Source organism: Amborella trichopoda, chromosome 6 (assembly GCF_054954075.1).
Source record: "Amborella trichopoda isolate Santa Cruz 75 chromosome 6, AtrichopodaSantaCruz75HAP2 v2.0, whole genome shotgun sequence".
Lineage (NCBI taxonomy): Eukaryota > Viridiplantae > Streptophyta > Magnoliopsida > Amborellales > Amborellaceae > Amborella > Amborella trichopoda.
In genome coordinates this window covers 17,204,346-17,229,776 of record NC_142341.1, presented here as the reverse complement: position 1 = coordinate 17,229,776, position 25,431 = coordinate 17,204,346, and the positions used below count along the sequence as shown (strand labels likewise).

Sequence of the window (25,431 nt, the reverse complement as noted above, 5' to 3'; positions counted from 1 at the left end):
GTGTAACATAATTTTCACATGAAAATATCTTGCACGAAAATGTTTTCCTAACTACCAAATGTGTCTTAAATAATGTAATCCCAGGTTATACAAATATATGACCCATACAAAGGATTTGCATTACCTGGGTATTATCTACAAGCTATTCAAACAGTTATTTCTCAATATCCAGATATAACCAAGGTTTGTATAACAATGTTCTGATCCAAACATGATTTTGTTTACCATGCGATCTAGACGAGCCCTAACAAGTAGCAAGATTCTCAGATGCATACAAGTAAGTAAAATGACACAAGTACCCATTGTAAGACATAATATTAGAAGGGCAAGCATTATATGCCTCCCTTATTGCATAAAACTTGTATGTTTCTCTCTATCCAACCATTCAGTCTAAATGGACGGCTAAGATAGCACCAATCACAATGTCACATCTCTACAGTGTTTTATTTTTAAAAAAAAAATTTGACAAACTATCTTGACACCAAATTTTAGCTATCCACTCCTCTCTTAAAGTCGCACCTGTAAAAAATATAAAACAAATATCTCAATAAAATAAAATGACTAAAATACCTCTAAAATTGTCAAGGGGTGTTTTGGTCACTATATCTTATCAAGCAATTATTTTTAATATGTTTTTTAGATAGATCCCATTGAGATGATGTCACGAACCAAATTTCATATTCATATAATTTATAAATACTCTAAGGCATCGGATCTTTAGATCAAACGATCAATGACTCACTTGATCTAAATTGGACGGCTAGGGGAGCATGCATCTTCTATACAGTCGGAGAAGTATATAAACATCTCCCATATTTTTGGAATTCTCAAATAAACTATACATTTTGATAGTATATTTGGAGGTAACATCTATTTTGGGTAATTCAGTAGGGAAGACATACCCTATCCTTTTTTTCAATAGATTGGAGAGTTACATTTTGAAGATGTTAATTGGAGGTGTCAGATATACAGAATAGGGAAATGGGGTTGGAGCATCGATGGTTGGGGGGCATGCCTCAACATAACGTTCAGCCTCCATTTCCATCCTCAACGTACCAAAAACAAGAAGAGAAAGACATCATATGGAAAATATAGAACAATCTCTCCTTTATTTAGATCAAGTAATACACATTTGAGTTTAACATTTCCGGGTTTTCTAGACCATACATCAAATTTCCAAGCCACCAACCTTTAACATCTGCATACTATGACGCTGAGACCAGAAAAAGGATATCTGAAGGATTACTTTAAATAAATTGGCTTCATGAACATGACTCGTTCGATACTACTCAAGAGAAGATAAAGAAAATTCCGTTAATTCAAATTGCTATAAGAACTCTTACTTGTCTCAAGGCTTAGCAACTCAAGAACTCTTCCCACATGGATTTTAATGTTTTCTGAAGTTCCTCCATCGCAACCTTATTGCCATTCAACATTTGATCCTGCAACATAATCAACCAATTTCAAAAGGAATAAAAAAATTTAACCCAATACCTAAAACATGCCGAAAGGAAGCACCAAAAAAAAAAAGGAACCGAATAAAAAAAACACACACATACACAATCAAAGTAGAATGGTTAACTAGAAATTTTCAACAAAAATCATTCCAAAACACTCGGACACACTCATGCACACAATCTCTTAAGCATGTGGAAGAGGGTTTCTGGTTGGCAGATGTCATCCTCAATGATTCCACATGCTTCAAGAGATTGTGTGCGTGAGTGTGTCTTGAGTGTTTTGGAATGATTTTTGTTGAAAGAAAGTTCACAAAATTTTCTTCCATGCATATTGATTTTCTTATATGCATGTTGGTTACAAAAAAAAAAGGATTTCATGATGTTTCCACAAAAGCTTCTGATGTATAAATCTTGGAAATAAATATACTCATGAGGACAATACAAGGTAACATGTTCATGTCTAGACAACGGAACAACTATTTTCCAATAGAACCCAATAAGTCGAACAAAATTATGCAAAACACTAAATATCATTCATCAATAAAAGAAAAGGAGGACCACTCACCATCAAGAGTCTGGTTATTTCTTGCATTTTGAGACTGACTTCCCAAGAGACTTCGCCAGACGAGTTATGGAAGTCATATCGATCTGCATGTCTCAGCTTGAGCTTCATTGTTGATCCCTGAAAGTACTTTGATTCTGTATGCCATACGCCTTGAATAGAGAATCTATCTCCAGTGCCCTCTTTCTTTAGAGGCCACCTCAGTTTTCCCTTTACATTGGGATCAATAACTGCAGAGTTCACCAGTCTATATATGCCAGATTTTTCCTCCTCCTGAAACCATACATTTATACGAATATAAATGAGCAAAGTTCAAGCTCCATGGATCATTTCCCCACTCTGCATTTGTTCAGTAAAACTCACAGTCAGTTCGGTCAAAATTTTCTTGGACACCAAAATCAACCGAAGGTCCACATTCTTACTAAGGCATGATATGTCAACCACCAAGTGTCGTACCAGGTTCGTCTCGATCTGTAAAATGCAGAGGCAAGTGAGAAGCTCAAACTTCATCTCACATTTCTTTTGAGGATATGATGCTTCATATAATAAATGAACATGCATTTCACATAATAAGAGTTGAGATCCAGTTTCAATATATCAAACTTCACTTTGCTGGCTTAAAGTATTCAGATTCCACTTACATTACAAGATCATGACCTCTACCATCAACTACTATATATTGGTAGTAATTTCTAGCAGAGTCAGTATGGGTTCGATAGGTTGGTGATTATTTGGAGTAAGTGCAGAATTTCTGAGAAAACATTCATGTGTGGCACCAAGTATATTCATATTAGGTGGCAGGTACTTCACCTTCTGTAGTTCAAGCCCAATGCCATTGATTCTTTTAATACATTTACATGTAAGATTCACATCAAATTGCATTTTGTCATTTATCTGCAAGATAACATTGGTGCAAATGAGCTATAAGAAGAAGACATCAATTAACAACATTTGATGTTAAAAGCTCAAATTTCTTAAAAACAGCGTCAAGAGAGAGCCATTAAGCCAGATCAGAACCTTCAAATAGTATTTCTCCTTATTTGTATCATATTGCAGTCCCAGCTTTGGAACGGCCTGACATTCAATTGATTTCACATATTCTTCAGGAACATTTGTATAAAATGTCTTATGAACTCGATTGGTATATCTAGCTTCACCCTCACCTTCTAAACTCTTTCTGATTGTGTCCAGGCTAATGGAATTGTTCCAACTTGAAGGGCTGCATTTGCATCAAATGAAGAACAAAACATCAAACAGATAATACATTGATATCCATACATTACGCTTTGAAAGTCAATGCCACTGCAAATTTTTGCAATTTGATAGTTCAAAGCATATTGGAGACAATTTGATTATTCACAGCCTGCCTCACTCTGATACTGCTCTGATGGAGGATCACATATGGGGAACAATAAGTGTGCACGAAATTAAAAAGGAAAAGCATAGAATGAGACTCAAGGTGATCACAATTAATCTTGAATATTAGATGTGAATTAAGGTGACTGCATTTATTCCATTGATCAAGTGCAAACTTCAACAAAAAAAATTTTGAGCTTTGTGATACACCCAAGCTATCAAATTTCACATCGGATGGTTGTAAGTAATTGTGACCATCTTGTATCAAAGATAAATGGTCTCATTGTATATAATCCGAATAAAAAAAACACATATGTAAATCCCCATCATTTTAATGGGATCACAAAAAACTATGATTCTATGACTATTTTCTTACTAGCTTTTATCAGAAACTGCATGCAAATAGTCCTCCAAAAAAAACGGGATTATAAATGAATCTGTTTGTTTGAGAATAAATTATAAATGAATCTGTTTTTGTAAATTATGGACCTTGATATATTTCAACATCTAAAATTCATAGATATTAACATCATGCTTATAACAGCATGCACAATTTGTTGAAAACTTAAAACCCAGGTCACAAAAATGAACTCAGCATGCGCATCTCTTGGGAAAAGTAAGCATAAAAAATCTTTGTGCTAGAAAATATGTATTTAGCTTTAAGAACATGTTATGTTACCAAAAATTTCAGAACTTCAGTACACAAATAATTTGCGTTTAGGACCCTAATACAATACAACTTCCTGGCTTCAAAAATTGATCAAGGACTTGAAAAAAATTAGTTATAGAGAAACAATAATAGAATACAAATGCAAAAATTTTACTCTCATTCAATAATCTCATGCAAGTAAATCTTGTCCTTTTATTTTCGTCCCTCTCTTCTGGTTCGCCCAACAGAGGTGGAAGTGGAATAGGATCAGTAGTGTATGAGAGCTATCTTTCATTCGATGGATCAGTAAAAGATGGAGATACAAATACAATTCAGGAATAGCTTCAGAACTGGAACATATTTAGATATAAAAAATGTTTCCTTCTCTGAATACAACCAAGTTATCAGCGAATGGGCACAGTCCATAACAATTGTTATAACAAACAATCCTGCATGGACCACTGATAGATTTTCGATTATATTGCGGGCACACTGCAAGGTGATGTTTTACAGTTCCTTCGAAAGTGGGAGGAATCACTAAAAGGAAAACTTATCGATAAGAAAAAAGCAGATCTTTTGAAAGAAGTAACAAAACTTCTAAGAGAAGAATTTTGTGGCACTGCTTATGATCTGAATCTAAAAAAAGACTCAGATTATTCACTCACAAAGCTAAAACTTTGCAAAATTCAAAGTTTTGAACCCTTTGCCAAAGAATTTCAAAAATGGTACCAAATGTTAGATGAAAACAAATCTGATTAATGGAAGAAACAGTTTTTCAACAAAGTACTTTTTCCATGGGATGAAATTTGCATTGAAAAATATGACAAGTATGTTACTGATAACACATCAGTAGATACTCTTGGAAATAGGATCAGATTTGTGTTCTCTATAATAAAAAATCATTGCATCGAAGTAAAAGCAGTCAAGCAATTCAAAAAAGGACTTAGCTTAGACGACTGCTCCAAACTTCTAAAAAACAATTTAGAATTTGGGTGTGATGCAAAAGGAAAGAAAAAGAAATTTTTCAAAAAGAAAAAATTTCGTTGGAAAAAGTGGAAAGAGGATAAGAAATTCAACAAGAAGAAACGGTATGTTGTTAGAAAAAATAACAGCAAACCATAGAAATCATGTCGTTGCTACATCTGCAACGAAGAAGGTCCCATAGAACCTAATTGTCCCCAAAAAGGGAAAAATACCAAAAAGATGATCAAAATGCTTGATGAAAACAATTTTAAAATCTGCATTGGAGATGAAATCTCCAAAGATGAAATTGAATTTGAAGAAATTTCTGAATCTAACAATGAGTCAGAGGAAGAAGAAGAATATGTTTTCATGATGCATGAAGAAGAAAACTCAAAAAACACCTCTGAGATTTCTGAACAAGTTGTAAAACTCGGTGAAGTGATTCAAGAAGAATTCTTCATCGACGAAGAAAAACTTGAGAAATTGAAAAATCTCAATAAGGAAGAAGTCTACAGGATGTCGAAATTCCAATTCTAGAATATCAGATATTTTGATCGCTTCAATGGAAACACCGCTGCAAGTGAAAATGGATCTGTAGAAATTCCTATTTTTGATAAAAGCAAGATTTCCAAAATGATCAAAAAATTTCCAAGACTGAGATACATGCATATAGGCATCATTTTTATTGAAATCACTGCACTTTTCAGACAGGGAATTGACACACCAATCATTGTCGTTGTTTTAGACAAAAGATTCAATGACCCTATTAAAGCAATAATAGGAGGCTTTCAATCTAATCTTGTCACTGGAAAAATTTGGTTTAAAATAAAACCAAATTATTTCATTTCTATCCATGATAAAACATCCAGGATAGTGTGAGAATTTTGATTCAAACCAAAAACATTGGTATGAAGAACAACAGTTTCGACCTTGTAATAGAGTGGAAAGCCATCCATGAACTTACAAGCGAAACTAAAACTTCAACAAACAATCTTGACAATAGATTTGTTGAAATTTTCGAACCACGAAATTTTGATAATGATATCCAACCCCGGTTAATCAACCGGAAGGATTTGGAAATTCCCAGAAATTGGTTGGTTGACAATTTTCCTGAAGAAAATTACAACCAAGATTTACAACTAGTAACTTTTCAAGCATCTGGGAAAAACATTTATTTTTCTAACCAGAGAACTTTAACCAAAAGTTTGAGTCAATCAGTACCAAATAGTCCTGCACCACGATTTTCTAAACCAATACCAAAAGATTTATCTTTATACAGAAAAACAATTGGTTTCAAAAACATCTCAATACGAATTTTTCCTGGACTGTAAAGCACTTTTGAAACTGGAAACACCAGTAATACAAAAGATGATAAAAAAGAAGAACTTCAGAACACTGTTTTGTTTTCAAAAATCGAATTTCAAGACCGAGAAGAAATAATCTTCTCTCATAACCAAAATAGGAAAAAATATTTGTTTGTTTGGGTGAATTTAATTTTCAAGGTATAAACCATATCACCTTGATATTCTGGTTGACACTAGAGCTACCACATGCACCTGTTGCCCAACGGCATTACCGTTAGAAAACTGGGAATGAATGAAAAGCCCATTACATGCAACCGGCATCGATGGGAACAATGCTCTTATTGAGTATAAAGCTAAAAACATTATTATCTGGCTGGGAAATAAAAAAAATTGCATCTCGAAGATACTCTGTTTTCCATATATGCATGGAGATTTTATTTTGGGAAACAACTTTTTGCAAAATCATTACCCAATTGAAATCTTCTAAGACAAAATAACTTTAACCCAAAAAGGGGAAAAAGTTGATATACCTAAACTTATAGAACATAAGTATAGATGTCAGTTTGGATTCTCACCTCAAAAGCGGGGAGAAACCATGCAAAAAATTCAAAAATAAAAAATAACCTTTTTAAAGAGTTAGATGATACCCATTGGATTTACAAAATGCTTGAACTAAATTTCTCTAAAAACCCTTTGAAATTATGGTCCAAAAGTCCAAGATATTGTAGCCTCAAACTTTCCGATCCAAACAGGATCATAAGAGTAAAACCCATGGCCTATCTGAAAAAGGATATAGACGAGTTTGCTATTCAGTTAAAAGAACTACTAGAAAAAGACTTTATCGAACCAACAACAAGTACTCATTCTCGTCTTGCATTCATGGCAAGAAACCATAATGAGGAAAAAAGAGGAAAAGCCAGGATGATAATCAATATCAACGGCTTAACCAAAACATTGAGTTTGATGAATATTTTATACCCAGAAAGGATGTATTAATGCATCAAACCAAAGGAGCAAAATATTTCAGTAAATTTGACTGCAAGTTAGGATTCTGGCAAATCATGCTAACAGAAGAATCCAGACCACTAACTGCTTTCATTGCTCCATACAGCCATTACCAATGGAAAGTAATGTCATTCGAACTCTGCAATGCACTGCAAATATTTCAGAGATGAATGGATGGTATTTTTTCTGATTTAAAAGATTTATGTGATGTATACATAGATGACATTTCAGTGTTTTCTAACACCATAGAGGAACACCAAAATCATCTCAAAATGGAGATTGAGAAAACCTCAATCGAATTTCTAGGCATCGTCTTAAGACCAAACAGGTATAAGACTTTAGGAACATATCATTTCTAAAATTAGGAATTTTCCAAATGAGCTTGTAGACAAAAAACATCTGCAAAGCTTTTTAGGCATCCTTAACTATAGAAGAAATTTTATTCTAAACCTCTCTTAAAAGGAGAGACCTCTTTTAAAAAAATTGAAAAAAGGATAAAGAATTCTCTTGAAATACGAATGACACAAACACTGTCAAACGTATTAAAGAAGAATTGAAAAATATTCCTTGAATTTATTTTCCTAAACAAGGAAATAAACTAATCCTTGAGACCGACGCCTCAGATGAAAATTGGGAAGCCGTCTTAAAGGTTGATATTGAAGGAAAAAAATTTGTATGTGGACATAATTCTGGTAAGTTTAAACCAAACTAACGGAATTACATGATCTACGAAAAAGAATTACTGACAATTATACATGGAGTAAAAAGCTTTTACATATACCATGCGCCAGAAAATTTTGTTATCAAAACAGATAACAAAGTTGTCCAAAACTTTCTGTCCAATAAAAAGCGAGAGGAAAACCCTCGATGCATAAGATGGATGAACCTTTTACAGATGTACACCTTCACCGTTGAGTTCATCAAAAGTTCTAACAATGTACTAGCTGACTTTCGAAGCAGGGAGGATGGACAGACAAAGACGAAATCCTAACCAAGGATCCGTCAACAGACAGACAAAATCTTAAACAAGGATCAGTCGATATTGGAAATCCTAAACAATGATCAGTCTATCCTAAACAAGGATCAGTAGACAAAGGAAAGCACCCACTCATAAACAATGAAGAAAGCGAATGGTTTATAGAGTGAATAACCAATTTGTTCAAATCCAAAATTCAGAAAATCTTTTTTATAAAGTCTTAGAATTTCAAAAAGATCTTCACCAAAACTTCCCTGTAGAAACTAAACAAGTTTCTAGCTTTTTTAGAAACCCCGATATTCCAAACAATATTTATGAAGAACTAGATCAGGTATGGAAAAACCATTCATAGGAAACAAAGCTCAGTTTCAAAAACACATGAGTTCACTCTCCGACCTGATAACCAATCAAAGTTTAAATGTTAAAAAACTCAAAGAGAAAATATTTCTATCCATTAAACAAATGAAGTGGAATGAAGACTTCTCTTTTGATAAGATAAATTATTTTCTTGCGATTTCACAACTTTTCGATCATCAAATAGTTGATCACGTTTTCGAAAAGATCAAAAGAATTTGTCTCTATGAAAAGGCTACACAAGTATTACCAAGTGACATATTTTCAAAAATATCCCAAATGGAGGACAGATGTCAATTTTCTAAAATTCCATAACTCCTAGAAAGTCAATTTGGAAATTTATATCTCGATCCGCACCAGAACATGAATGTTGTGCTATATCTCGATTTAAATCAAAACTATGATTATGGCGAGATTGTGGAATGGGGCCTCACTGAAAAAATCATATTTGAGCACCTGCAAGGACTATCCCTTAAATTCCTTCCCAATTTCATCAAAAGCATGGTCTACAGAGTTTCCAAATCATGGAGGCACAATGACCACCTAACTTTTGACATAACCAGTACCATTGGATGGTTTGCCAAAGAAAAATTCTACTAGCCATACCAGATTTGGGAATTAAGAAAACGGTTTCTTTCAAAAATCAGATTTGTTTTCATCTAACATTTGGTACTATTTTTTAAATTCTTTGGCAAAGGGTTCAGAACTTTGGACTTTGCAAAGTTTTAGCTTTGTGAGTGAATAATCTGAGTCTTCTTTTAGATTCAGATAAAAAACAGTGCCACAGAATTCTTCTCTTAGAAGTTTTGTTACTTTTTTCAAAAGATCTTTTTTCTTAGAAGTTGTGCTTTGATAAGTTTTCTTTTTAGTGAATCCTCCCACTTTCGAACGAACTGTAAAACATCACCTTGCAGTGTGCCTGCAATATAGTCGAAAAATCTATCAGTGGTCCATGCAGGATTGTTTGTCATAACAATAGTCATGGACTGTGCCCATTTGCTGATAACATGGTTGTAGTCAGAGAAGGGAACATTTTTTTTATCTAAACACGTTCCAGTTAATGAAACATGTTGTTTGTTTAGATCTTACCGTCTGTTATTTACACTCTTTCAGAGGCTGCAGATATTTGAGGTTTTCCCTCAGTAGTCTGGCAAAAGTCTTCTTTGTTAGAAGCCTCTTCTTCTTTTTGAAAATTTTCAAAATTTTCTTTTTGAAAACTTCTTTGGAAATCTTCCCATTCTTGGGCTGAATACCTTTTGGTTTCAGGATCAAAATTCAAGTGATCTACTCTTCAACCGTTCTTTTTCCTTTTAAATCTGAAGCTGGTTTTTCAGCTTTGTTTTCAGAATCTGATTCTGTATCAGATTTGATTTTGACTTTGAAAACCGAAAAAGACTCATCTTCATCTATGTTTAAGATGAGATGGTAATTGTTTTTCATCATTAGTTTTTCATTTTCAAAAAACAATTCTTACATACTTTTTTGAAGCTTTGATCTTTCTTCAAAATCAGGTTCTTTGATATACCGGGATTTCCAATACTCAAGGATGTCCTTTATGGCTTTGAAATCATTATACTCTTCTTCTAGAGTCATAATTTCAGTCCCAAAGTAAAGTGACTTACGCGGTTCATAAGCCTCTTTGAAAACATGATTTTCATTTAAAGACTGTTCAAAATTTTTTAGTAAATTTTTTGACTCAGGCTTTAAGTCTATACTATTTATAATTCTTAAACTATCTACTTTAGTTTCTACCTTAGAAATCTTTTCTGAAATTTTTTGTTGATTTTTTAAAATATTTTTAAAACCAGTGGGTGCAAAAATTGAAAAGCCCATTTACACTCCTACTAAGATTTGAAGTATCTTTTTCATCGTTTTTATCTAAATGATATAAATGCTCAAAATTATTTTCATCTAATTTATTTTCTTTAGCTAAGCACTCTATTTCTCCCATGATGTTTTTCTTGGCACCAAAGGCATATGGGTTTTAGAAAAACTAAAAGAAATATAATTTTCCTTGCTTAAGATATAATTTAAATCAAATTAAAACTGAACATGAACATCATAAGGATAAATAAAAGAACCAAAAATTTAAATCTTACCAGAAGAGATGGCAAACTGCATATATTTAAACAGCAACGACAAGCTCTGAGCATAAGGTCTGATAATAAGCTAGCTCTCATACCAGTTACAACAGTCGCATGTGACAAGCGGATTAAAGTGATTTACAAGAGATATGAAGGTGATAAAGAAGGAGAATTTGGACAAGACAAGTCATGCAAAAGAGAAGGAAGAAGCAGAAGAACTGAGAACAAAGAATATATGGGAAACAAAAAACTAAGACTGAAACCTTGAGGCTCGAACTTAGAGTGAAGCTCTGATTTTCGATGCTCAAAACAAAAGAACTGAGCCCCTATTTATAGAGGGCAAACTCCAAAAGTTTAAGAACTATTTAAATTCCACAATAAATGGGTTGGTTGCATCATTAATGAGGAGAGTACAAAAGTACTGACGTGGCCAGCAAAAGTAGTGATGTGTCTAGGAAAAGGAGTTGAGGTATCCAAGTTGCATTGATTGCGATGGTTGAGGTGTCAGGCTACCATAAAGTCAACCTGATGAGGTATCTTGGTCTTCATTAATACAATCGATGAGTCATCCTGGTGGCATTTATTGTGGCCGGTGAGGTGTCAGTGATGATGTCAGCGCTTACATCATCACCTACGTCACTGATGACGCTCTTCAGCTTGATTAGCTACGTCAGAGAGGAGATCATGACTGAAAATTAAAATTATTAATGAAACGGCCCAACTGCACACTTATCCAGCACACGTGTCCCGATGATGCAAGGATGATGCAAAACATGACGTCATCAATGACGTAGGCGACGCTGTAAGCGTTGACATCATCACTGACACCTCACCGGCCACAATAAATGCCACCAAGATGACTCATCGATTGCATTAATGAAGACCAGGATATCTTATCAAGTTGACTTTATGGTACCCTAACACCGCAATCAATGCAACCTGGATACCTCAGCTCCTTTTCCTAAACACGTCACTACTTTTTGCTGGCCACGTTAATACCTTTGTACCCTCCACATTAATGGTGCAACCAACCATTTATTGTAGAATTTAAACAGTTTGTAAACTTTTGGAGTCCGCCCTCGATAAATAGGGGCTCAATTCTTTTGTTTTGAGCATCGAAAATCAGAGCTTCACTCTGAGTTCAAGCCTTAGGATTTCAGTCTTAGTTTTTTGCTTTCCTATATAAGCTTTAGTCTCAGTTCTTCTGCTTCTTCCTTCTCTTCTGCATGACTTATCTTGTCCAAATTCTCCTTCTTTCTCATCTTTATATCTCTTGTAAATTACTGTAATCCGTTTGTCACATGCGAGTATCATAAAATATAGATTTATGTGTATCATCTAACTCCTGGAAAGTCAGAGGGGAGATCCATTAGTATTGTTGTAAGATATAGATTTAGATATTTTTCTAAATCTATATTCAGGTCTTCTTTAGCTATGTGGGCTATCGGAAGATCTGTCACAAAGACTTTTGTCGTCTATAAATGTCGCCATTCCGGTTTCTTTTATAGGATACAATTTTTTGGTGAATACTATAACGCTTTTAACTGCATATTCTGTGATGTCTAGATTTTTTATCTCTTCTTCGGTAACAAGCTTTTCTTCAGAGATATAAAAATCCATTTGTTCTGTATTTCTTAATTCTCAAATCTGATATGGCTAGTAGAATTTTTTTCTAGCAAACCAACCAGTGGTACTGGTTATGTCAAAAGTCAGGTGGTCATTGTGTGTCCATGATTTGGAAACTCTGTAGACCATGCTTTTGATGAAATTGGGAAGGAATTTGAGGCATAGTCCTTGCAGGTGCTTAAATATGATTTTTCCAGTGAGGCCCCATTCCACAATCTCGCCACAATCATAGTTTTCATTAAAGTCGAGATATAGCACAACTTTCATGTTCTGGTGTGGGTCAAAATATAAATTTCCAAACTGACTTTCTAAGAGTTATGGAATTTTCGAAAATTGACCTCTGACCACCATTTTGGATATTTTTGAAAATGTCACTAGGTAAGACTCGTTTAGCCTTTTCATAAAGACATATTCTTTTGATCTTTTCGAAAATGGGATCACCTGCTTGATGATCAAGAAGTTTTGAAATCTCAAGAAAAGAATTTATCTTATCAAAAGAGAAGTCTTCATTCCAATCCATTTGTTTAATGGATAGAAATGTTTTCTCTTTGAGTTTTTCAAAATTTCGACTCTGATTGGTTATAAGGTCGGAGAGTGAAATCATGTGTTTTCGAAATTGGGCTTTGTTTCCTATGATATGGTTTTTCCATACCTGATATAGTTCTTCATAAATATTGTTTGGAATATCAGGGTTTCTGAAAAAGCTAGAAACTTGTTTAGTTTCTACAGTGAAGTTTTGGTGAAGCTCTTTTTGCAATTCTAAAACTTCTTTGTAAGAAAGATTTTATTTCTGTAAAAGGTTCATCCATCATACGCGTCGAGGGTTTTCCTCCCGCTTTTTATTGGACAGAAAGTCTTTGACAGCTTTGTTATCTGTTTTGATAACAAAATGTTCTGGCGCAAGCTATATGTGAAACCTTTTTACTCCACATATAACTGTCAGTAATTCTTTTCATAGATCATGTAATTCCGTTCATTTGATTTAAACTTACCGAAATTATATCCACATACAAATTCTTTTCCTTCAATATCATCCTTAAAGACGGCTCTCCAATTTTCATCTGAGGTGTCGGTCTCAAAAATTAGTTTATCGCCTTGTTTAGGAAAATAAACCGAAGGAATATTTTTCATTTTTTCTTTAATATGTTTGATAGTGTTTGTGTCATCCATATTCCAAGAGAATTCTTTATCCTTTTTCAATTTTTCCAAAAGTCTGTCCTTTTTAGAGAGGTTTGGAATAAAATTTCTTCCATAGTTAAAGATGACTAAAAAGCTTTGCAAATGTTTTTTGTCTACAAGCTCATTTGGAAAATTCCTAAGTTTAGAAATGATATGTTCCTAAAGTCTTATACTTATTTAGTCTAAGACGATGCCTAGAAATTCGATTGAGGTTTTCTCAATCTCCATTATCTTGGGATTTAAAATGATTCCATGCTCAAGAAATTTTTTAGAAATTATTTTGAGATGATTTTGGTGTTCCTCTATGGTTTTAGAAAACACTAAAATGTCATTGAAATCTTGAAATCAGAAAAAATACCATCCATCCATCCATCTCTGAAATATTTGCGGTGCATTGCAAAGTCCGAATGGCATTACTTTCCATTGGTAATGGCTGTATAGAGCACTGAAAGCAGTTAGTGGTCTGGATTCTTCTGTTAGCATGATTTGCCAGAATCCCAACTTGCAGTCAAATTTACTTAAATATTTTGCTCCTTTGGTTTGATGTATTAATACATCCTTTCTGGGTATAAAATATCCATCAAACTCAATGTTTTGGTTAAGCCTTTGATAGTTGATTACCATCCTGGCTATTCCTCTTTTTCCTTATTATGGTTTCTTACCATGAATGCAGGACTAGAATGAGGACATATTGTTGGTTCAATCAAGTCTTTTTCTAGTAGTTCTTTTAACTGAATAGCGAGCTCCTCTACATCCTTTTGAGATAGACCATGGGTTTTACTCTTATGATCCTGTTTGGATCAAAGAGTTTAAGGCTACAATATCTTGGACTTTTGGACCATAATTTCAAAGGGTTTTCAAAGAAATTTGGTTCAAGCATTTTGTACATCTAATGGGTATCATCTAACTCTTTAAAAAGGTTATTTTTTATATTTTTCTAAATCTAACTCCTGTAATCTGCTTGTCACATGCGACTATTGTAACTGGTATCAAAGCTAACTTGTTATCAGACCTTATGCTTAGAGCTTGTAGTTGTTGTTTAAATACATGAAGTGAAGTTTGCCATCTCTTCTGATAAGATTTAAATTTCTGCTTCTTTTATTTATCGTTATGATGTTCATGTTCAGTTTTAATTTGATTTAAAATATTTCTTAAGCAAGGAAAATTTTATTTCTTTCGGTTTTTCTAAAACCCATACGCCTGTGTATGGTTTCTCGAACTTTGAGGCCGTTTAGCCTGGAGTGCGTTTAGGCCGTTTTTGTGCAAAAGAGACTTTTAATCACAAGAGGGCCTTAGGTGCCAAGAAAAACAACATGGGACAAATAAACTACTTAGCTAAAGAAAATAAATTAGATCAAAATACTTTTGAGCATTTATATCATTTAGATAAAAACGAAAAAAAATATATTTCAAATTTTAGTAGGGAGTGTAAATGGATTTTTTAATTTTTGAAACCACTGTTTTAAAAATATTCCAAAAAATCAACAAAAAATTTCAAAAAGGATTTCTAAGGTAGAAACTAAAGTAGATAGTTTAGGAATTATAAATAGTATTATAGTTGTTGGAAACGTCTGTGATTCCGAATCGTTTCTGGCATCGAAATCGCAGAATCGCGTTTATCAGAAGTTTAGGAATCTAGGAATAGTTGTCCATACGATTCGGATTTGAGAAAAATGATTCTCACTATTTTGGAATCGTGATTCAAAAAATTAGGAATCGTGTTTCCTATTTGCAAGAATCGATGTCCCTTCATGTTGGAATCATGTTTCATACCTATATGGCATCACACATGACCCCACTTGTTTCGGTGGTTCCTGGAATCATGATTCGATTAGATTGGAATCGTCATTCCTAAAAATATGGATTGTGATTTCTAAAATTAAGGAATTGTGATTCTTAAAATTCTAGAATCGTTGTCCCCCTCAACTTGGAATCAACATTCTCACCATTCTGGAATCGTGATTCTCCCCATATTGGAATCAAGATTCTCCCCTTACTAGAACTACGAACCAATTCCCTCCGGTATATGAGAGAAGTAGTCATAAAATATATAAATTCACCCATTACTACAAGATCAAATTTTGGTCTGTATATACTCAGTCCAAGACTCCAAGTACTAATGTCAACCTTTATGATATCTTTGCGGACGGACAATCCCATACAATGAACTCGGTCTACCGATAACCCTATTATATCTACAAGGTCTGGAACTAGTCTACGGCATACAAGGAGTGAGAACAAGGGCCAGCTCCTTTTATCTCATTTCCTTGAATTATAAAATAAATACATGACATAGTAATTATTCTTCGTTAAATATAGTTTTGAGTCTTTTGACTTTTAAAAATTGAGTTATTCAATTTTTAATCAATTTCTTTGATATTTAATGATTAATTTAACCTAAAGGACCACACAGGGCACTTCGCTGATATCTTTATTATCTTCTTATTCAACTTAAAGAAAAGCATTTTTATCCTCTTATTCAACATGAAGAAATGTCGATGCCGATCATATATTAAACATTATTAAATTAGTAGTTTAGTACCCACACCATTTACCAAACATTATTAAATTTGAAGTAACATATTTTTTTAGTATTATTTATTCTTGGTAAGAGTTCTTAAAAAGTAACATGGAATGAAGGATAGAAATATTAATAAATAAGAAAGTTTAACATATTACCCATATTTTAAATTTTGATTTTATTGTCGTGTGCAACAACTTCAAATTCTCTCACGCTCTCATACATGTCGCACTCACTCATGATTAAGCACACATCAAAGGATTTCTGCTCTCCCTATGCTGACATTACTTTCATGTTATATATTAGTTAGTTGAAAACTTGAAGTCCCTATTCGCACATTACTTTCAAGTTATATTATTTAGTTGAAGACTTGAAGTTCCTATTCTTGCATTACTTTCATGTTATATTATTTAGTTGAACAATTAAAGTTCCTATTCTTTGAATCAACATTTATTATAAGTAGAATCGCATTGTTGTGTAGCAAGGAATCACGATGACTGCGATATAGAAACTTGATTCCAAACAACATGAATTCGCAATTCCAAAATATTCGGAATCAACATTTCTCACAAGCAGAAGAACCACATTCTTGTGTAGCTAAGAATCATAAAGTCCTTGATATGGAATCTTGATTCGGGCAATCCAGGAATCGAGATTCCTAAACAAGGTGGAATCGCGTTCCGCAAAAATGGAAACGTGATTCCTTTCTTTTAGAACAGACTTTCGCCAGGGGAAACACCGAATCGAGATTCCGAAATGGAATCGCTACCCTCATAGGTGATTCGGGTAACTATAAATAGTATAGACTTAAACCTTGAGTCAAAAAATTTGCTAAAAAATTTTGAACAGACTTTAAATGAAAATTATGTTTTCAAAGAGGCTTATGAACCGCGTAAGTCACTTTACTTTGGGACTGAAATTCTGACTCTAAAAGAAGAGTATAATGATTTCAAAGCCATAGGCCCTGCCCGCTATAAAGGCATAGGAAGAGCTACCACTTAACACTACCCCCTAGCAAAAGCCTTCTGCCTCTCTTTCAAGGAAATCTTCACTGACATCAGCAGTGGGAATCAATCCCAGTCCGTCCCTCTCTCCCGGTTCGTTCCGATACAGGGGTTTGACTCACCTGACTTCATTCCCATCACCAGCAACAAGTAGAGACAATATGGTTCAAAACATCGCTGGGACAAATAGAAGAGTTTGCTCTGGTTGCCTGACCACAGAAAGGAGAGAGATCGGAAATTCAAGAAGATCATCCGCAGCCTTAGCAGCATCACCATCACTTCTTTCATCGATAGGTGTACCATAGCCAATGCCTTCGCTTTTTTTGGATTTCAAAAACCCTAAATCAAACTCGCCTTTCACTAGATGCAGACGCACCAACTAGCATGGCAATAAGAAGTGAAGCCATTCGTCTTAATGGAAGGTTTCTTGTGGAAAGGACTAATTACATGTTCAACTTCATTATGAAAATTACTACCCATTAATCTCTTGCAATCAGGAGAAATGTGGATAATTTCACTAGAACAATGAGAACTTGAGTTTGGAAACATCTCGTCTAGAATTCATGCCACAAAAGCCAAAATAACTTTTTCCCCTAGCTTTCCAAGTTGTGAATCCTTATCTCTTTAGCCAATCTTTCAAAAAAATCATCAGCTAAATGAGTAGTCCAGCTAAATGAAGCAAAGATCCCCCAACAACTTGAGATTTGAGCACATTCTCAATCAGAAATGCACAATGCATTATATTTGCCACGTGATAATTGATGTGTTGGGGATACAGCATTCCATCGTATCATGGTCACTCCACATTAATTCCTCGCGGCAAAGAAGTTTTAATAGTTGAACCTTCTAGATAAAGCTTGTTCTCCAACCCTTGTTGGAGAAAGAATAGAGAAGTCAACCATGTCCTTACCAACGATAAATCGAGTTAAGTTGGTTTCATTAGTGAAATCAACTGAATTCAAAATCTGTCACTATTTTGGCATTTCTTGAAATCCAAGCATTGGATTCCTTATAGTTGAGGGTTTATTGAAGAGCCATCTACATGGTTACATAGATTTGAACTTATAAGGAAACTTTTGACATGGAAAACCGTAGAAGCATAGGTTTGGCCATCCATTCTCATCGAAATGTTGATATTAGTCACCATAGGAGTGTTAGAAGTCATTCCTCCAAGTAAACCAGCCCATTGAGACCCATACACATATTTGTAAATTCACGTATATATCTTTGTTATGCACATGCATATGGATGTAAACATATGTGTCTATAACTATGGGCAAGTCATGGCTTGTGAAGTTTTAAGAAAGAGAATTATATGTGTTTGTTGAATACCATCTTGAGTACATGTACAATATGGAGGAGGGTAAAATGATTTGAGTTTCCCAAACACAAACGACAAAAGACACTAGAAAGAAATTAGATAAGTCTCATATCTTAACACTCCCCTTAAGCTGACATGAGAACATGGAAAGCTTGTTCTATCTTGAGTAAACTTCTTCTCTGTGAGTTCCTTGGTCATAATGCAGTTATTTTGATTAGATTCAGCACATGCATCACCTTGATCCATAATGTCGAGATTCTTCCTTTATGTAATGATGATCTACCTTCAAAAGCAAAGTCTTCCCATCTTTCAGTGGATTATCTAATAATTTGATTGCACTCTAATTATCACAGTAAATCTTTATAGGACCTCTAAAGGGAACTCCAATTCCAAAAATATGTTGGATAACTATGTGGTTTATAACACAATATTGATAATGCCCTATATCCAGTGTCCTAGCTTGACTTAGACATAGTCTGTTGCTTCTTACTGCACCATGAGACCAAATTATTTCCCAAGAATACACAGAAATTGATCACCAGCCTTGTATTATTTGGAAAAACCCGCCCAGTCAGCATTTGTGTAACCCATGAGTTTAGGTTTCCCTTGAGGTACATATTGAAGACCAATATTGACTAACCTCTTAATATAATACCAAATTCTCTTGGCCATTTCAAGATGTACCTTCGATGTGTTTTACGTGTGTTGCCAGACTGTGTTAACTTCATGTGCTATATCTGGCATTGTGAAAGTCAAACATTGACTCTCGTCAATTAAACTTGGATATCCGGTAGCATCTGCAAGCGCTTTTCTTTTATCAGATAAAAGTTTAACATTCACGGCAATAGGTGTCCCAGTTGGCTTACAATTAAGTAGATCAAAATTTACAAGTAACTCTTAAGGCATATCTTTGTTAAGACTAGATCTTCGGGTGCCTGATGTACCTTCGAGGGTCTGATGTACCTCGCCATCCTTCATCTCAAAGAACTCACAACCTAGTCTTCACTAAATGATTCCTTCATTATCCTTTCCAGTAATGATCATATAATCGACATATAGAGGTGTGAGAGTTATACCAGCTTTTCTTTAATTGATGAACAATGAATAGTCTGCATAACACAAGATGAAGCCATCTTCCTTCATCCCTCCTTATAATATTTCAAACCCAGCCCTTGGGGACTGATTGAACCATATATTGCTTTCTTTCGCTTGCACACACGATGAGCAAATTTGTTGCTATTCCTGGATGTTGAGCCATATAAAGCTCCTCTTTCAAGGCCCCAAGGAGAAACATCTAGTTGGCACAACTCCCATTTTTCTATTACGGCCCGGGGGAGAACAATTCTTATGGTGGCATAGTTTACCACAGGATTAAAGGTTTCATCATAGTCAAATCCATATTCCTGGTTATATCCTTGGGCTACTAGGCAAGCTTTAGATCTTTCAAAAGGAAAGGATTCCTTAATTTTTAATGCTTCTACCATAAAGGCTCCATGCACATGAGAGAGATCATTGAAGGAGATGAATTCATTAATAATTTGATAATGAAATTTATCATTTGAATATTGTTGTAACTCATCAATGTCATTATTTACAAATAGATGATTCAAATCATCATAAAAATCTCTCTCTCATAGTCTTTGTGTCTGCTGGACTAAAATTCCATTGTGAGGGTAGCAGCGTGATCGGCAAGACTTTATGGATCACATTTTGATGGCTTATGCATGGGTATCTAGTACCATGTGTTTGGTGCAGTTGAGGAAGAATGCCTCTATAAGCATTTCATCTGCCTCTATGACGTGGAGAATGGCCTCTACCGCGCCATGGATAGAAAGCTCTTAAAGTTTGAGCAATGAAGGCTGATATTGCTGGTTGTTAATGGTGATTTGAAATTGCATTTTGAATGAACATGATTTCACAGTTCAAAAGAATAGGTCACCATTTATATTCTCCTAGTACATTGATAATGTATTTTACATTACCTTTATTGGTAAAACCCCTTGTATTGCTGCTAGTTTATCACATATTTCCTTGAAGTGATGGAAAATACTTTGTGATACACTACAAACCTATCTTGCAATTTTGAAGTTCAAGCTCAGCTGCATCATCGCTCTGGCCTTTGATTTTTCAGTAAGGAGCCCTTCAAGAGTGATTCAAGCATCTCGAGCAGTAAGTAGATCAAGAATATTGTCAAGTATATATAGAGAATTGGAGGCAAACAACCTGCTAACCACTAGCTGATCAAGGGATATCCTTTGAGATGCTTAAGGGTGGTAGTTTCAACTTCATCAATTGACTTTTCTTCAATTCGGCCAGGTGGATAAGGATGTGATCCTCATCAACAGCTAGCCATTTTTTTGGGTTTGTACCATAGTTAAGGGAAACTTGTGGGTAGGGTGACGATCCCGCTTCAGAAACTCGACCCCACGGTTCGTGCAAGGGATCTTGTAGGTAACCAGGATTTTAGATTTTGCGAACTCACTCTCAAAAAGAGGGACCACATTCCATCCATCAGTGGAATCCAATTCCATTTCTAAAAAGATCCCTGCTCCTATCAACCATAGTCCAACGCTTTGGTACATTAAAATCTTGGGTTCCATGTTTGTAGTTTCTACTTTCAATAACAGATGATACTAAGTTAGAGATTGACATTGTCCAAAGTTCCTATTATTTACGAATCATAAGTTCAATCATCTTAAAATCCAGTCCCCTTTTCGCATAGCATGAAGTTCCATTATTTTAAATTCTTAATTTGAACTAGGCATAGTCTAGAGTGACCCATTGTTTTATTAAGCCCTATTGTGCAAGCCATCCCTCTTAGTTATGAGAGTATATATTTCATTTAAATCTTATATTTATGATGTCCTATTGTTTTAGAGTCTTAAATCACAATGATGTATACTCTTAGTCGTGAGATAAGAATATATGCTTTGATTTCAAGCTTTAAAAAGCTTTTTATGTTCTTTTACTACACACAAACACAGAAGTCCATCTTGTCCACTTGCCCCTTCAAAGAGTTAGCCTTTGAGAAACAATGGAAGCAAAGGAGACTACATTCGAAGAAGATAACGCTTGAGTGGTAGGATATTGGGTTTCTAAGGACTCAGAGGAAATAGTGCATGCAAAACTTGTGTCATGACTTGAAGATGTAGTGGGAGAGAGAGGCCTTGGTAATGGAGCACTCTGACGAGACTCATCATCGGCATCAAGGCGATCTCCTAATGCTTCTATTGCCCCAACATCATCCTAGGTGGTCATCATCATGATAAAAATCCCATCCTTTGTACATCTGTACATAATCTGATCGCAATCTACTTAACAGCCTGTCATTGTAGCGAACATAAACCAATGACCTAGAGTGTTGACCATTTAACTTGTTCCGCTTAACACTGTGAATATAACTTCCAAAACCTCTCAGCACATGACGAATTGATACTCTGAGACAACACCTTAACAACTAATGGATACAATTTAGGAACCCCACCACAATTAAGGGCGGGGGCCACTTGATAAGGGATCCCTGGTAAATGGCACTTGCGGATCTCGAGGCCAATTAGTTGAGGACCTTGATTCCTATATTTTAAGAATCTCGATATTAGAAGAGGAGGAACCCCATTATATGACATACTTGAACTTCGATTCCTTAAACAAAGGAACTCGTACTAGCTTTATTTGACAACCTTATTTTTTTGTATAGTGGAGCTTAGATTCCCGCTAGTCAAAACATCAAACCTCTTGACACTGTATCTCGCTCACATAAACCTAAGGATGTCATTCCTTGTCTTGTTCATTGTACAGACGCCGATCTTAATCCCAGGAAGCTTCCACTATTGGGCGGTTCAGCGAATCCTAAACCAATCATGCTCCCACCTCCAACAACTATGGTTTGTACAACTTTAAGAAATTGATTTTTCAACAAGAAATAATTGGGGTTATTCAGTTTGATGGATAAAAGGGCAAACATTAAGGGAGACTTTTATAGATTCTCATAATCTTTTCATGATTTAACCTTATCGAGAGTTAGAAAAAAAAAGTTCCTTTTTACTCGCTCTCATTATTGTTCTAATTCCAAGATTTCAACCTCACTTGTGAGGAGTAAATGTCACTACAATGCAATCGCTTAACCAAGATAATGAAATCAAGGTTATTCATGTACATAGTTCTAATCAAATTGCTGACATTACAACCAAGACACTTACCAGGAAGACGTTCACTCAATGTAAAACCAAGCTTTCCATTGCATATCATAAACCACATTCCAATGCAAAAATTAAAAATTAACAGTCATCTCCATAAAAAAAAGTTCTTCTTTTAACTCTCAATAAAGTTAATCATGAAAAGTTTATGACAACATCCAAAAAGCAAGAGACAATTTTATTTTATTTTTTAATATACAAAAAACAATTAGTGAAGTCTTACCCATAAAAGAGAATTTTCCCAAAGCGGGCAGTCAGTGAAAGCTTTAATTCTTTAGACATCCCAAAATCCATTTGGCTTTTTACAATCTGGAAAGCAAAATCTAGGTCCGGTTGTATCCTCTCTGCAATGTGTAACCAAGGCTCCAAAGTCCTACTGGGTTCACTTTCTTCCTTAGCTACAAGAGAGAAATAATTAAACTAATCAATCACACTAAATTGTAACATGATTCAAAGAAAATAAGCACACAAATAGAAGAAATAAAACAAAATATCAAGGTCGAGAAATCTTACCCACAATAGCAAGGGGCTTTTCACCGGTTCTTCGTTCGATAAGTTCACAAGGGTATGGTTTCAAAGAAACTGATGGGGATTCTGATGATTGCATATCATCTGACATTCCAACATCCCACCATCTTGAAATGGAGTTCTTGGAGTATTTTATGCTTACATTGGGTATATCACGTTTGAGATTCCTTCTTGAACGACCAGATGAACCAGCATACCTGGTCCCCAAATTCAAACTCTCTTCCAATTGGGGAATGAGTAATGAAGGTGATGATGTTGACTTCTCTGTATCCTTTGTGTGCCTTTTATGTGGTGGGATATATGCCATGACGATATCACTGGTTCTACAATTATCCAAAAATTTGATTTCAAGCCAAAAAGATCACTTGAAACTTGAAACAAGAGGCAAACAGATTGTAAATTAATGGTTTTTTTCCCAGACGGTAATTTCAATATTGACATGCGTCTGCCAAGAAATTGCTAGTGTGGAGTTCAGAAAGGATTATTAATTTCAAGGAAACACAACTATATTCAATAACAATGTGGTTTAAATTATGATGTATTTCAAATAGCATCGATCTTCAAGGACAAGTAGCGGCGTTCAGCGAATATCTTGGAGTGGAGAATCAATCAAGGCAACCAAATGCTATTAGCTCTACAATAACTGGGGAACAATCAGTTGACACATTTGAAAACAGCCTTAAAGGCAAAATAGTGTTTGTTGATCCACCTAGGCCTCCAATATTCACCTCTCTTGAGTGAGCAGTAGAGGAACAATTACAAGAATGAAGCCAGAAAAAAAAAAAAATTTGATCTCTGGGCTCTTGTTTCAAAATTCAAAGCAACAAGAACTGAAAACTGGCCCACCAATGCATCCAGGAAACTTCAAAACCAAGTTACCAAATCCCAAAACCCCTCAGACCAGAACAAACTTACTCAAGAGGAAAAAGAACAAAAATTACAGGCACAAAGTAAAAGAGCAACAATTAGATATCGAAAGCTAGTTCCTAGTCCGAAAACATGCTAACAAACGCTACAAAATGTGATGGAAACAAATTTGGGAAGTAATTAATGATGAATTCAGATTTCTTGAACTGGAAGATAGAGAAAAAAATGAATTCCGAACCTAACCAACTTCTCCGAAGATCGAGATCTCTGCAAAACCAAATTTCGACGATGTAACATGAATCATATTGGCATGATATCGCAATTCAAGCTAAAAAAGAAGGCTCAAGAAGAAGCGATTACCCGATCCAGAGCTCGCAAGAAAGAGTGACTGTTGCTGTCGAAACCCTTGCATTTTCAGTAGATGAAAGTGATACTATTACTTAAATAATTATATGCTCCAGGGGAGCATGGTATTCCCTGCGCTCTTTTTTCAAATTGAGGCACCGTATTCCCTGCGCTCTTTTTTAAAATTGAGGCACCGTATTCCCTGCGCTCTTTTTTCTTTTCTTTATTCTAATGAAAAAGTGTTTTGTGACTCACCAACCACAAACGTCCATATCTTTAAGATGAAAATCTACAATTAAAAATTTTTATCCAATAAAATATTTTTACATTTTATTTCATTTTTTATATTCATAATCATTGTGTATATGATAGATCACTACAAATTTGAATCCAAGATATAGAAATAATGGGGTGTTCAAGAGAACCGACATGAAAATAGTATCGGATACATTTCTTATTGAGCAAGCAAGCTCCCATGTCCAATTAGAATAGGGAATCCCAAGATATATAATTCTCCATTTATCCATCTTTTCAATTTAGATCAAATGAACCACTAATTATTTAATCTAGATTTAACGTTTTAGAGTATTTTATTTTTAATACTTTTTATTAATTGTATAAATATGAAATTTGACATGTGCAATCACCTCAATGGGGCATACCTAAATAAAATATTTAAAAAATATTTTTGATAAAATACAATGGCCAAAATGCCTTGAAACTTTCAGAGGCATTTTAGTCATTTTATTTTTTCGAATATTTTTTTAGATTTTTATAGGTGCGAGTTCAGTAGAGGAGCAGACACCCAAAATTTGGTGTCAAAATGTTTGGTATAAAAAAATAAAAATAAAATAGTATAGAGATGTAACATTCTAATTGGAGACATCTAAGCTGCCTATTTAGAATAGAGGGGAAGTATAAAAGTTTTATACTGTAAGGGAAGCATAGAAAACTTGCCCAATAGAACATGAGAACAGTGTGTAACATGCTTTCAATTTACCGATCTTGAGATCATTTTTGCCATTTATAGTGCCATCAACGCTATCTTTGGGAAAGGAAACTAATTCTCTTTGGGAAAGGAAACTAATTCATGGTGAGGTTTGTATAAAGTTACATGGTAAAAGTAAGGTGCAA

The 25,431-nt window shown here is 34.7% G+C and overlaps 1 protein-coding gene across 5 annotated transcripts; it reads right to left on the bottom strand.

The window, feature by feature from the left end:
* Positions 1-317: 317 nt before the first annotated feature.
* Positions 318-24,368, bottom strand: LOC18425952 (uncharacterized). 5 transcript variants are annotated; one of them, XM_006830485.4, is made up of 10 exons: positions 24,313-24,368; positions 24,191-24,219; positions 23,071-23,408; positions 22,781-22,955; positions 3,037-3,238; positions 2,830-2,913; positions 2,383-2,490; positions 2,023-2,292; positions 1,344-1,442; positions 318-519 (listed from the first exon to the last, which is right to left on the bottom strand). In XM_006830485.4, exons 3-9 carry the CDS (start codon positions 23,390-23,392, stop codon positions 1,356-1,358), a joined length of 1,248 nt encoding a protein of 415 aa, XP_006830548.2. In that variant the 5' UTR covers positions 23,393-23,408; positions 24,191-24,219; positions 24,313-24,368; the 3' UTR covers positions 318-519; positions 1,344-1,355. The 5 variants fall into 5 exon arrangements, 4 of the variants coding, with proteins under 4 accessions (XP_006830548.2, XP_088725942.1, XP_020517913.1 ...); XM_088869816.1 differs by lacking the exon at positions 24,191-24,219; XR_016057799.1 differs by lacking the exons at positions 318-519; positions 24,191-24,219 and having other exon boundaries at positions 1,084-1,442; positions 3,037-3,093; positions 3,183-3,238.
* Positions 24,369-25,431: the final 1,063 nt, after the last annotated feature.